Raw genomic sequence first — 14,294 nt, 5'->3', positions numbered from 1 at the left:
AAACAGATCTCCATAATCCAATCACAAAAGATCCCTTCCAAGGTGAACAATCCAAGCTAGTAGACAAAGCCACTGGTCCCATCACTTCCCAGCAAATAGAAGGGGAAGAAATGGAAGCAGTGACAGATTTTATTTTCTTGGGCTCCAAGATCACTGCAGACGGTGACTGCAGCCATGAAATTGAAAGGCGCCTGCTCCTTGGGAGGAAAGCTATGGCAAACCTAGACAGCATATTAAAAAGCAGAGATATCACCTTGCGGACAAAGGTCCATATAATCAAAGCTATCGTTTTCCCAGTAGTGATGTTTGGCTGTGAGAGTTGGACTGTAAGGAAGGCAGAGCACCGAAGAATTGACGCTTTCGAACTGTGGTGCTGGAGAAGACTCTTGAGGGTCCCTTGGACTGCAAGGAGGTCAAATCAGTCAATCCTACAGAAATCAACCCTGACTGTTCATTGGGAGGACAGGTACTGAAGCTGAAGCTCAAATACTTTGGCCACCTAATGTGAAGAGGACTCACTTGAAAAGACCCTGATGCTAGGAAAGACTGAAGGCAAAAGGAGAAGGGGACGGCAGAGGGTGAGATGGTTAGATAGCATCACCAATGCAATGAACATGAATTTGAGTAAACTCTGGGAGACAGCGGAGGAGAGGAAGGCCTGGCGTGCTATGGTCCACGGGGTCAGAGTTGGACACAACGACTGAACAAGACCAGACCAAGCCACGGCCTAGCAGGGAACCCAGGAGATCAGGACAGGAAAAACAACAGCAGGGGGCCTGACCACAGAGCACCTCCTCTCCGAAATCTGGTAAACTGGACTTTTCTCAAGTTCCTAGGGGGTGGGAACACCTTTGCCTAGCAACAGCCAAGCTCTCCGAAATAAGGGGCTGGAGGGTGTGGCCACCTTCCAACCAGCACACACTGTACATGCGCTCGGACAATAAACTTTTACCTCTGCTCAAGCAACTGCCCGTGTTTCTTCATTCCTGGCTCCGGACGAACCCTTGGCAAGTTTTCCCTCCAACAGTACTTATTACCTTCAAGGTACAGGCTGGCCATTCTCCCCATCTAGCACTCAAAGCATCACCAATCAAAAACAAAATACGAACAGCTCCAACTAAACAAACATTCACAACTCCTCCGCTAACCAAGATTTCCCTACCGCCCTTGTAAACATTGTGAAACGTTAACCCTGTTATCAGTTTGCAGGATGTTGCAAGCCATCCGATAATCAGACGTGCTTCTAATAGCTTTGCAGGTACTTGGTATGTGCAGGTTATTTTTGCTATGGGACGTACTGCGCAGAACCCCTTTCCCCTAATTCACACAACGTACAGCCGCGCGTTCCAGCCCCGTTTACGCGGGTCGTCGGCGGATCGGAAAGCCAAGGGCAGAAACCGGGCCGGAAGGGCCGCAAAGGCCTCTCGGGAGTTGAAGTCCCTTCCAAACGCGGGCCTCGCCACGTACCCGTGCGTCGCTCTGGATTGGCGGAGGGCGGGGAAGGGGGCGTGGCCCGGAGGGGCGCGAAGACCGGAAGCTTGCGAGGACATGCCGGGAGCTGTAGTTCTTGGCGGTGACGGAGGGGCGGGGGCACGGCGCGGGAGGTGGCGCCGGGCAGATGCTTCCCGCCCGGGGCCCGGCGATGGCAGCGGGCGGAGGCCTCGGGCTGGGTGCCGCTCGGGCGGGCAGCGTGGTCGTGGGCCCCTGAGTGACGCCTCCCCCTCCAGGGATGGAGGTCGGGGAGCAGGAGGAGAGCAGGTCGGGCTTGGCGGGATCGGGGGAGGGGAGCCGCCGGGGGGGCGCTCGGCTGGGGGGCTGCGGCGAAGGGTGGGGGCTGCTGGGGGGCTGAGGCGAGGGGGACTCGTTGGGGGCTGGGTAACAGTCCTGGGGGGCTGACGCCAGGGGGTGGGGCAGACTCACGGGGGGCTTGAGGACAGAATGGATTACCCCTGGGAGCCTCTCCCTACAACAGCCTCCAGAGGGGAAGGAACACGGGGCAAAGCCTCAGATAGCCAGCATAAGCTAGAATGATTAGATTTATGCTCCCCCTTCGCTTAGTGCATTCCCAGGCGGCCTCCACAGTGCTCCCGCCCCTCTTTTCCCGGCCACAACATCCCTGCGAGGTGGGTTGGGCTGAAGAGAGGGAGGGGCCCACGGCCGCCCAGCTGGCCTCTGTGCCCGGGGGAGGGCTCCAGCTCCCGGCTTCTGAACCGGCACCTTGCCCCCTTCACCAAACTGGCTCTCATATATGATGATAATCAGTGATTATTTACTCTGATCATTCAAGAATACCTGCGGTAGCAAAAGGTGGAACCATCCACCCGGTGCAAAACACAAGAAATCCCGTGCACGGCAAGGGTGGTGGTGGTGGTGGGGGGCGGTAAGGGTGTATGGACGTTTTAGAAGCTGACAAGCACTGAGAGATGGCGCCAATGTTTCCTGCTCTACTTTTTAACGTTTTATTGATAGAAATGGCATTCAGGATCAAAGATTTGTGAGGAGCTGGGTGAAACCCCATTGTTTATTTGTTGGCACCCCCTGAATTTGGACTTCCAGCAGCTTGGGTTTAATAAATTATTATCGCTGTACTTCCACGCGGATGCCTGAGCAGATTTAGCAGGTCAAGGAGAGGAGGAAGCCCATTAGACTAAAGCCCTTTGGGAAGGGTTGGAGAGCGCTTGACGCTGATGACTGTTTTCCAAACAAACATTTTAAAAAGTGTGGCCCATCAGCAACTGTGAATCATAGCTGTGTGCATTCTCCAGGTTGGATAGCAATGCACCCAAATGGCAGTTGAGCCAGAAAAGGGGGCTTTTCTCATCTCTTGCTATGGACTTCCCAGGGATTAACCACTGTGAAAAATAGGAAGCTGGGAGAGATCTACCCTTGGCCTGTTCGGGAACTTTTTTTTATGGCCCTCTTTGGAATGAGGAACTAATCCCCTGAGTCCATTTCTGCTGTCTTAATAAGAAAAACACACACACACACAAATCGCTGATTTGACAGCATGACTAGAAATGGAAAGTAGATTATTTGACTGGTGGCAGCCCACATTGTCCTGAGTTGGAGGCCAGTTTTCTCCCTGCTAATCGTTTCAGCTTTCTGGGCCTTTCCTTTGCCTGCTTGGTTCAGGGTGGCATTTTATTTTATTTTATTTATCTTATGGAATCAAGAGGCCGCTCTACTCCAAATGACTCTGGGTGGCTTACATTTCCAAAAACAACAACAGTAAAAACAGCAACATACAAAGAATGATAAAACTCCTTGTCAGATTAGATTCCTTTCTCCCATACAGCTAAGCTTCCATTTTCCTAGGAAAGTCAGTGTTGTGAGAATGAATCTGACGACATAAACCAAGTTCGGCTTGTCATCTAGGAAACCAAGCACTTGCTTTCAAAGCAGGCTGTGTTTATCACAACTCAGTAGGTGGCTTTCTCGAGTTGAGAGGCAGACACCGTAACGTCCCTTTCAGAATTCTTGGCAGAAATTCTGGATCACTAAGTAACTGGGAAGAATATAATTCTTCTCATGCTACAGATAAATAAAGCAAACGTCCCCAACGGGAGGTGCTCCATACAAATCCCATAATTTCCAACCAGCCTTTCTGCCATTTGCGATATTCCTCTTGATGACCATATTAATGTGAGGAAATCAGGATTTCAGTGCCGAGATCAGATTATGGCTGGGGATCTGAAGGCCAGCTAGTGGGCTTTCTGGGTTATGGCTCAGGAATCAGATATAGGATCTTTAAAATTGTTTGGGAAGATGTAAAGATACAGCTCTTCTAGAAGGTATTCAGTTTTGCCATCAGTTTTTGTTGTTACGGTTTTATTGGACAAGAAGGGCTTATGTTTAATTTGAATTTTATCTTAACTACGGATGGTTTAGCAGGAGGTGTGTATTTATTTCTGTAGCATGGGGGTGTTTTAATGGTTAATTATAAACTGCTCAGAGTCCCTGGCAGATTTGGCAGTAATTAAGTGTTAAATAAAGAATGGAATGGAATGGAGGACGGTTCACAGCCACGAAGGGTTGGAAGGTCCTTTCTGTCTACGTGTGTCTTGCAGGTTTCTCCTCCTTGTTGTCAGATACATTCTTGCGTGGCTCTTAGAGGTTTGCTGAACTTTTCAGCCCCTCCAGCATCCTGGACTCCATCTGCTGTCTCTTGGCTTGTTGGCTCTGTCTTGACGGGTCGGCCACCTGGGAGTTGCATTCCTATCCGGAGGCGTAGATCGGGGGGGGGGGGGGCGAGCTGACTCTGGCAAGGATGTGAGCTGCCACATTCCCTGTCGGTTGGGGTTTCCAAGCCATCCTCCCCCATCCCTGTTCTGGAAGTTGCTAGGGAAGCACCGTCAGCTTTTCCTGAAACGGATGAAAGGTGATCTTGGCTACTGCTGCCACTAATGTTCTGACAAATTTTATGAGAACAGAAGCCTCTCCAAGTTAACAGATTGGTTTTTCAGGGTGGGGAATGCAGCTCCCATGGCAGTAGAATCTGAATGCTTTGCATCGCATGCTTGGCTTAAAATGTGGGTGGCTAGTTTGTGGCTCAGTATTGGAATGAACCTAGCCTGGATAATGTATGATTCAGTGGTAGGCATGCGCCCTGTGCTGGACTAAAATGGATTGGATAGTTGGCGATTCAACATTTTGCTGGAATTCCACCTTCACGCATATGGAATGAAATAGGCCGTCCCATGAAGCCTTCATATGGTGTATTTGTTTGGGCCTCACAGGTTATGTGAACAAAGGAACTGTGTTTTGTTAACCAGCATGTATGTCTGGTGTGAACCGAGCTTCAGCTTGTTCTCACAAACCTCCCAAATCCACACCAAAGTTCCTCACCTGGCTTTACTACTATGCCTTTAATTACAACATGGCAGCATTTGTGATGGAAGGAAGGAATGTTGGTGGTGGACTCTTCTGTTATGCTCGATGCTGGATTTGAGCATTAATTATATGGTAGCATGTCTGTATATTTATTATGCGCCTATTTTGTAACTTGCATGTAGAAACAATAACATGACATCCACTACTGGAAGATTGACAGATTAAATCCTTTTGGCAGCAAACACATGAAATGTGCTTTTCTTATCTGCTTTGTCCCAAGCAACGCTGCATTTCTTAGAGCGGAAATGTTTTTGGCAGGCCATTATACCTTTAATATGCTTGTGAAGAAGAATGGCCTTGGCGGCTTTTATATCAAATGTGCCTAAACCTGTAATACTGGGACATAAAACTTGCAAGTCATCTCCTAAAATCACCTATGAGCTGCATCAGTGTTAAATGTCCACATGTTCAGAAAGTTAATCTTTCTCACCTTGGGAGAGAGGTGTGAAAAATCAGTCTATCTCAGTTTATCTTTCTTAGGAACGGGGTTTTTTTTTTCCAGATTTTGATTTGTTAGCATTTCCGGAATATGTGGTTTTGTAGAAGGCAGCAAAGAACGTCTGACTGAGAGGTCAGCTAAGCAGAGTAGATGAGTATTGGGTTTCTCTAGATCAGTAGTTCTCAAAGTGTGGCCTGGAGATCCCTGAGGGTCCCCAAGACCCTTTCAGGGTCCACAAAGTCAAATAAATATTTTAAAATTTTCCGTCTTAATTTTTAATACAGTAAATATTTATAGCAGGGTTTCTCAGCCAGGGTTCCATGGAGTCCTAGGTTTCCATGAGAGGTCACCAGGGGTTCCCTGGGAGATCACAATTTATTTAAAAAAATATTTTAAATTCTGGCAACTTCACATGAAAGAGGTAAGTTTCATTCTTTGTTTTTAGTTTAAGCACCCTAATGCATATTTACAGGCCTACCCGTGAAACGCATAGAATCATTTTGTAACTTCCGGCCTCGATTTGAGCCTGAATGGGCAGGGGTTCCCCCGAGGCCTGAAAAATATTTCAAGGGTTCCTCCAGGGTCAAAAAGTTGAGAAAGTCTGATCTATAGATATAACCCACACAAATCAAAGCTGTTTGCCATCCTCAGTCATTTTTAAGAATGTAAAGAGGTCCTGAGACCCGCTGCTCTAGATGCATTCATTACCTTCTCTGGAGAGAGGGTTACCAGCCTCTTGTACATCATAGAAGGGACTAGAGGACAGGAGTCCAGGCCATAGGTTTAATTGCTGCTCCTTTGGCAAGTTGAGGCACAGCCTTGTCTCTTGACAGCAGGGAGTCACAACAGTTGGAAGACCCATGCAATCTCTTGCAATTCATCCCCCAGCCTTTATTTTGAAAAGACCTGTTGTTTGGGAGTGATGCAATGTTTTGGAAGGAGGAGGAATCAGCTGCAGTCCTTGGCGCCGCTGGTTGAGAAGATGCTGGGCTGAGAAGATGCTGGGCGGCAGAGCTTGGACAGACTCCCCCTTAGACTAGGGAAGACTTCTGTGCCAGTTAAAGGTCACCCCTGGGTTAGAGAGTTGTGCATGCTTTAACTGTGCTTTGTTGAGGTTTTGCAGTGATAATTTAAGTGGTTTCTTCAAAGCGTCCATCTCTGAATTGCAACAGAGGGTGCCTCGAAACTGAGAAGCACAGAGATTAAGGATAGATGGAAGGTGTTAGAATTTTTTAATATTTCCTTATTTTTAAATTTCCTTTGAAATTAAGTTCTTTATGCTTCACCCAAGAGCAAAAGCAACAACATCAAGCTGTAAGGTGGGCGGCTGCGCAGGACCCCCTCCTTGCCGCACATTACGTACCTTCCATTCAACTCCTCCTTCAGAAGACCACCCCTTGCTCAGTTCCCCACGATCCACCTTAACCTTATTCCATGTGAGGAATTCCCTTCCGTTACTCTCTCGTCACTCCTCATAAGCGGCTTCCTTGCAGCCTTGCGGGGCACCTTGCCCGATCTCAAACTGTGCCTTCCCTCTGGAGAAGCTGTCCTCGGAATGTGCCCCTTATCGTGTTTCTGTGGGCACAGCTACCGACCAAGGCCTGCGAGAAAGGAGGAGTAAGGAAGCCAACAAAACTCTTCTCGGGAATACAAGACAGCTTCGGGGCCATAATACAAGTGCAGAGGTTTCTAATATACTGTATGAAAGCTACATATAAAATTTATGAAAACGAAATATATTTGTATTTAAGTTCTATATATGTAAAATCTATCAATTGGAATATTTTAGATGGCATGTGCTTACGTAACGGCATTCTTGGCCACAGTGCTGGCTGCCCATTTGAGTAGCTTTAAGAGAGGCTCTCCGTGGCCCAGAAATTTTACATCAGCATTCTTCAAACTTGGCAACTTTAAGCTATGTGGACTTCAACTCCCAGAATTCCCCAGCCTGGGGAATAGCTGGTTCTTGTTTTGATTCAGCCTGACCATTTTTGCGTTCTTAATCCTTCTCACAAACTCTGTGTCCCAGTACAGTATCTCTTTTACATTGCCTCGATTCTTCCTGGAAGACGTTGACAGATGTTTGATGCCCCTGTTGGAAGAAAATCTTACCAGGTCCGTTGCGAATCGGGAATGAAAGTTCTTAGGCGATTGCTTGAACAGAGATAAATGTTGTTGTCCGAGAGCCTGAAGTACAGAGGAATCAGCCGTCGGAGGTGGCCACCCTTGTATTTCCCCCACAAGCTCTTTATATAGGTGGGCTTTACGCAAAAGTGTTCCTGCCCTCTAGGAACTTCTGAGAAGGTGCACTTGGCCGGTTTCTTGGCAGGGGGCGCTCTCTAGGAAGTCTAGGAAAGTGCAGCTTACCAGGGTTCCGAGAGGAGGCGCTCTGTGGCCAGGCCCCCTGCTGTTGGTGTTTCCTGTCCTGGCTGTCTGGGTTCCCTGCAGGGCTGTGGCTTTGTCTGCTAGCCTGGACTGTCCACCTTGGAAGGGACCTTTTGTAATTCGCTTATAGAGATCTGCTTGGCTGGGGAAGAAGGTCTCCCTGGATGGGCTCTGCTAAGTTCGGAAGGGAACCTTTTGTCAATTCACACTCCAACTTCACACCCCCTCCCATCCGGTGACAGAGAGTCTAAGACATTGATAAGGAAGTGATGGAAGACGCTCCGATAAGGGGTTCTGCGAACCCTTTGGCCAGAGGAATCTGACACATTTTCATCTCTTGCTTCCCCTTTTGCACTGAACCCATTCTATTTTGTAACTTTTAACCTTTTACCTTGCTCAAGAAGGGGAAGCAATTGGGGGGGGGGAGTAGCATTTGAGGAAGACAGAATGGAGGGAGAGATCTTTTAATTTCTTCTCACACCCCTGATGGTTTGGAGGGCCTGCAAGCACCTGCCGTGCTCTGAAGCATTGGCAGGAAACTGCTGGAGGATGCAGCTTGGAGTATTTGGGTGTGGCTTCTGCCTACCTCTTGTGTTCCTTTAGCCGTGGCTGCAGCATTGTCATCTCAGTCTGAGAGTAGCAGAGAACTGCACGTGGGCAAAAATGCAGGCTTCTTTGAGTCAAACTCAGCTCGCAGCGAATGCATGCAGTGGTCCTAGCATTGTTGAGTGAGTGGTTTCCCGTTGCCTTATTTCAGGTAACGAAAGGTGCTGTTACCTGCTAATTTGTAGGCAGCAGATCTGGAACTTAATCCAAATAGAACAGAAGGGCATCTCAGAAGCTGATTGGGGTCTCGGGGAGGTAACGGTGGTAAAGAGAGCCCCCCCGTAACGTGTCCATTCTGCAGTGTGCAGTTCTGGACCCTTGGCAGGAGTATCTTCACAGGGCGACCCTGAGTTTAAAGGTGCATGTCATTAAACCCACCTGTTTGGGAACCAGGAAACACGCATGACCATGCACACTATTGCCTGCTCAGCTTGCAGGAGTGGCCTAGTTCCATGTTTTTCTATTCTGCAAATGCAGATTCGTGACCTGGGCCCTCTGATCAGCAGAACTCTGATTGTGCAGCAGAATTCCACCGCCCCAGGAGAGGCGCACCCACTTAACTTTGAATGTATGTGACCAGCAGGTGATAATTGCTTTCTTCGAATGTATATTTTATGGTATTATCTGGGGTTTGGGGAGCGGTTTTGCTATTTGCTTTATTATGCTTTTGTTGGCTTGTAAACCGAGCCTTGTCTGATCTCGAAAGTTAAGCAAGGTCAGACTGGCTTAAAATCTGGATGGGTGGCTGTCAGAAAGCCCCAGTGTTGTAAGCTGGATCGGGACCTCGGAAAACATCCTAGAAAAAAAGGAAGTGGCCACCCACTTTCCTGCTGTTGCCAAGAAAACAACATGGGGGTGTGGGTGAAGCCACCAGGAGTTAAGTACAACTGGAAAGATACTTTATGCCAACCAAACATATTTATTAAGCAACTCTGAATGTCCTTTTTTGGTTAAAAAGTGGTGGTGGGGAAGAAATCACTTTCACATAAATTCTTTGGTTAATGTGTTGGCTTTAAAACAAGCAAAGGGGTATTCCACTGTGACAGCTGTTCTACTTTAGGGTTTACCTATAGGCAGTAATAGGTAGCAGAGAAGTAGGCACACGGCTAGAAGTCAGTCTCCATAGCAGGATTTCTCAACCTGAGTTCCAAGAGAGGTCACTAGGGGTTCCCTGGGAGACCACAGTTTATTTAAAAAATCATTTCAAATTTGGGCAATGTCACAATAAACAGGTAAGTTTCATTCTTTAGTTTAGGAACACTGTTAATGCATGTACATCGGCCTGCCCATGAAACGGATATAATAATTTTGAAACTTCTGGCCTATCTTTGCGCCTGAATGTGCAGGGGTTCCCTGAGGCCTGGAAAATATTTCAAGGGTTCCTCCAGGGTCCAGAGGTTGAGAAAGGCTGCCCCGTAGGGTTCCTCACGTCTAAGTTTCTCTCTGCTGCAATGGCATTTGATGTGGTGTGCAGAGAAGAAAAGGTCTGTCCTGCTCTTTGGTAAAGCTGCTCCTCCCAAGGAGGTGGCAGGTTGCAGGAATGCTTTATCTGTTGTTCAGTGGTTTGGTGCCTTTTCAGAACCATTAAAGGGAGGTAGAGGAGTCTGCCTCTACACATAACACTTTTACTGACTTGTGTGCACACGAAATGTGCACACTTTCTCTGTCCCTACTGCATATAAAAAACAGCAGGGACAAGAGGTTTCTCCCCTGGTTGGTCTTCTGTCATTCTGAATACATATAAAAACAGTCAGCTAAGACAGCTGCTCTTCTTGGTCTGTCCACAGCATTTTTTTTTTTTAGATTTTCTATCCCATCTTTATTATTTTTCTAAGAACTCAAGGTGGGGAACATCCCTAATACTCCTCCTCCTCCTGTTTTCCCCACAACAACAACCCTGCTTGGGGCTTGGGCTGAGAAAGAGGGACTGGCCCAAGGTCACCCAGCCGGTTTTCCTGCCTAAGGCGGGACTAGAACTCTCGGTCTCCAGGTTTCTAGCCCAGCACCTTAACCACTAGACCAGTGTTTCTCAACCTCGGCGACTGTCAGGGTCAGCCTCGCTCCGAATAAGACACGGACTCACTCAATAGGGATTAAGGATTTCCGGTTTATTGGAACGGTGTGTGACAGAAAGAAAAACGGGAATGGAGATGCGGTGGCATGGTGTCCTGTTTATACCCTCTTGCCAGACCCCGTGCTCCTCCACCCTCCATTGTCCCCATTCCCCTGACCTGACGGGAGATTTAGATGTTGATGGGTGTTTGGGCGTTTTCCCGGCTGCCGTCTTTGTCCTGTGGGTGCAGATGCGTCCTCCGGGGCACAAGGCGTGAATCCTCCTGTGTCATCGATGCTTATCTGAATTACCTTGTGATGTCTTTCTATTAAGCTGTAGATCAGTTCATGGGTGTGGGTGCTTGGGTGATTAGTTGAGCATTGATTTGATTATATTCTTCCTCTCTTTTCTGATGATCATGATCCACGTTGTGAGGCTCTTTTGTGCCTTGCAATGGGGTCATGACAGCGACTTTAAGAAGTGTGGACTTCAACTCCTAGAATTCCCTAGCCAGCATTCTGACTGGGGAATTCTGGAAGTTGAAGTCCACACATCTTAAAGTCACCGAGGTTGAGAAACACTGCACTTGGCCAAACTGGCTCTTTTCCCCCCCCCCTTTCTTTCCTTGGTCTCTGGGGGTCTACTTCTGAATTTCCAAAGCAGTTCTTATCCCAAGGAACTGGAGGATGCTTCTAGATATAGACTAGCCTTTCTCAACTTTTTTTTCGGGCCCCGGGGAACCCCTGCACATTCAGGCTCAAATAGAGTCCAGAAGTTACAAAATTACTATATTGGCCTCATGGCTAAGCCTGTCTAGATGCATTAACAATGCTCCTAAACTGAAAATAAAGAATGAAACTTACCTCTTTAATGTGAAGTTGCCTGAATTTAAAATATTTTTTTAAATAAATCGTGATCTCCCAGGGAACCCCTCGTGACCTCTCAGGGAACCCTGTTTGAGAGACCCTGCAATAGACCATGCTCACAACTGGCCAGAACTCATCTCTTGATTTACAAAGCCCTTGATCGTGAATTCTACCATCTGCAGGTGGCCACCCTGCCTTGCCCCCTTAAACACCTCCGTCTGTTCTCCCTTGCTTCCACAACATCATAGTTGCTCCCTCCCCTTTTAGATTTCTTTAATCCTTGTCTTAACTTTTCATCCCAGTTTAAATAAAGCCAACACTGGATACATTGCTGCTCCTTTGGTAATGCTGCCCTTCTACCACACAGGACTATTCAAGGATAAAAGCTACTGATTAAAAAAAGAGCAATGCAAGCTAAAGAATAGATGATAATCTGGTGAGGTGCATTCCCTTTAATTTATGCCATTCTTCTTCCATTTTTACCTGTCAAATTAAACTTCCTTGGGGAAGAGACCCATCTCTTTGGCTTCTTTTATTCAGGAAGTACCAGGGACATGGATAAGAACAAACTCCCTTCTAAACTGCTTTGCCCTTTCTATTCTCTCTGTCTCCCCCCCCACCCCCAACGCATTTCTTCCGGCTCAGTGAGATCAGCTGCATTCTTGGTCATTAAAGATGGCCCTGATGGGAAAGAGAAACGAAAGGATTATGTCTGTCTCTTCCAGCTAGAACGCAGGGCTTGAGACTTCTTCTCGGCTCATGAAGGAAGACGTCCTCCTGTCCCTCCCTTCACTGTTTACTTCTGCCTTCTAGGAAGAAAATAGTAGTTTTCTCTTGACCCAGTCTTCTTAAGGGACAAGAATAAACTGGAAGGGTGGATACAGTCTCTCTCAACTTTCTTGAGAGTGATATAGTTCTATTTTTAGAGATACAGCCAAGCCATCCCTTGAGGAGATGAACGTTGTGGAACAGTTGGGTTGATTACAGCCTGCACAGTCAAGATATTGTAAGGTGGAGCCAACTGTTTCATCCCTGTTACATTGACCTGCCCCACCCGCTCACGCAGGGAGGGCATGTTACGGGCCCCATCCGTAAAAGAATTCCATCTAGCAGGGTCCTGGAAGTGTGGCTTCTCCGCTGTAGCTCCCGCCCTCTGGAACATCCTTCCCCCAGAGGTGAGACAGGCCCGCTCGCTCCTGGACTTCCGAAAAAGACTAAAGACCTGGTTTTGTCAGCAGGCTGGGAATGGGAGGGGGAATAGTTATACCTGGGGATGGCTAGCGCCCTAAGTGACTTTGAGGGGCCTGTTACACTCACGGACCTTTCGCCACTTAGATTTTATTACATTTTTATTTATTGTATTGCTGTATTGAATGGTTTTAAATTTTAACCTTGTTTTATTGTAAACCGCCCGGAATCCCCCATGAGGCAGAGTTGGGCAGTGAATAAATGCATAAATAAACAAACAAACAGTTGGGTTGATTATAACCTACACAATCTAGATACTGTGCAGTGGAGCCAACTGACCACTTTGGATTGTTTTCTATGGATAAAATAATTTGCATCAGTGTCATTTTTGGCAATCAGAGGTAGATGCCATCAGGGCATTGGGATGCTTTAAAGCTTGTGTGAGTGCAGGGTTGGGCAAACTCAAAGCGGGGGAGAGCTGCTGCCCATGCTTTAGATCTTTATTAATCTTGGGTTTTAAAATCTGATAAAGCTGAAAGAGAGCCAGTTTGGTGCAGTGGTTAAGGCACTGGGCTAGGAACCGGGAGACCGTGAGGCCAGTTGTCTGGCCTTCGGCACAAAGCCACCTGGGTGACCTTGGGCCAGTCACTCTCTCTCAGCCCTAAGGAGGAGGCAAGGGCAAACCACTTCTGAAAGTCTTGCCAAGAAAACGGCAGGGACTGGTCCAGGCAGTCGCCAGGAGTCAAAAACTGACTTGAAGGGATAAAAAAAAAAAGCTGAAGCTGAAACATTGGAATTTAGGGATAATATATGCTTTTTTTAATTGAATGAATGATGCCTATCACTCTTGAAAATTTAAGTAGACCACTCTCGGAAGGGAAAAAAGACTAAGCCATGGTCTTCTAGATGTTGCTGAAAAGTCCCGGTTTATGATGCTGGTAATTGTGGTTCAGTAACAGTGCAGGGCTCTACACCCCTGACATGAAACTACAGCAGAGAAGCTGAAGTTCTGCCTCTCATGGCATAGAAGAGAGTATGTTGAATTCACGGCTAGGGTTCTGCTGACAGCGAATAAGTCAGGCTGTGTTCTGCTTATTGGGTTGATTTACTAAGGGGATGGTATTCCATCTGGGCTATAGAACTGATGGCTGGCTGATGCTTGTTTGTACTTTTCAGGAAAGAACACTGGAAACTGTTGGGTAATCTGAAGACTACTGTGGAAGGCTTAGTGTCTATCAATAATCCCAACGTCTGGTCTAAATATGGCGGCTTGGAGCGGCTCTGCAGGGATATGCATAGCATCCTATATCATGGTCTCATCCTGGACAAGGTAGGCGACTTTTTTTTGCACAGTTTTGATGGCTGCCCTTCTGGGCGGTCGTATTTGTGTTTTATGATGTTTTTAACAGTTGTTAGCCATCCAGCCATGGATTTGAGATGAGTGGCTGTAGAAATTGAAATAATCAGGGGAAGGAACTGCACTTTTTCTCTGCCAGTATTGGTGGCGGTGATTGTTGCCCCCAGTGTCATTAAAGTAGGTGGAAGTGTGGCTTTCCATGCCCACCATTATTTTCAGTTTGAGAGGAGAGAAGGTAAAGCTTATTAAGCCTTTCAAAAATAGAACACACTGTGCTGATTTCCATTGTTCCGATACTTCAGGGGCGTGAAGAGGGCCCTCAGAAGCCACAGAGAGAGCGGCTTAGCCTTTGGGCTTCCCATTCTTGATTTAAAGATGAACCAAAACTCTCCTAGGGATTGTGTTTTAAAGACAGTAGGTATGAATGATAGCGTAAGGTTGTGAGCAGAGAACAAGGCATCTGGATCAAAAAGGACAGAGACCTAAAACCCTCTAGCATGCTGTGTTTTT

The 14,294-nt window shown here is 47.3% G+C and overlaps 1 protein-coding gene across 3 annotated transcripts in view; it reads left to right on the top strand.

Moving 5' to 3' along the window:
• The first annotated feature begins 1,233 nt into the window (after nt 1-1,233).
• Nucleotides 1,234-14,294, top strand: part of RUBCN (rubicon autophagy regulator) — a 51,948-nt gene continuing 38,887 nt past the window's right edge. For 2 of the 3 annotated variants that reach the window (XM_063306265.1, XM_063306268.1), the window contains exons 1-2: nt 1,604-1,758; nt 13,604-13,757. In XM_063306265.1, the coding sequence (XP_063162335.1) occupies nt 1,730-1,758; nt 13,604-13,757 (183 nt within the window). In that variant the 5' untranslated portion in view covers nt 1,604-1,729. Of the gene's footprint in view, nt 1,259-1,603; nt 1,759-13,603; nt 13,758-14,294 lie in introns of those variants that run through there. The other variant, XM_063306266.1, reaches the window with a different exon arrangement.

The sequence above is a fragment of the Candoia aspera genome, chromosome 6 (genome assembly GCF_035149785.1).
Source record: "Candoia aspera isolate rCanAsp1 chromosome 6, rCanAsp1.hap2, whole genome shotgun sequence".
Lineage (NCBI taxonomy): Eukaryota > Metazoa > Chordata > Lepidosauria > Squamata > Boidae > Candoia > Candoia aspera.
The sequence above is the reverse complement of the archived record's forward strand: the minus strand, read 5'-3'. Positions and strand labels throughout refer to the sequence as shown.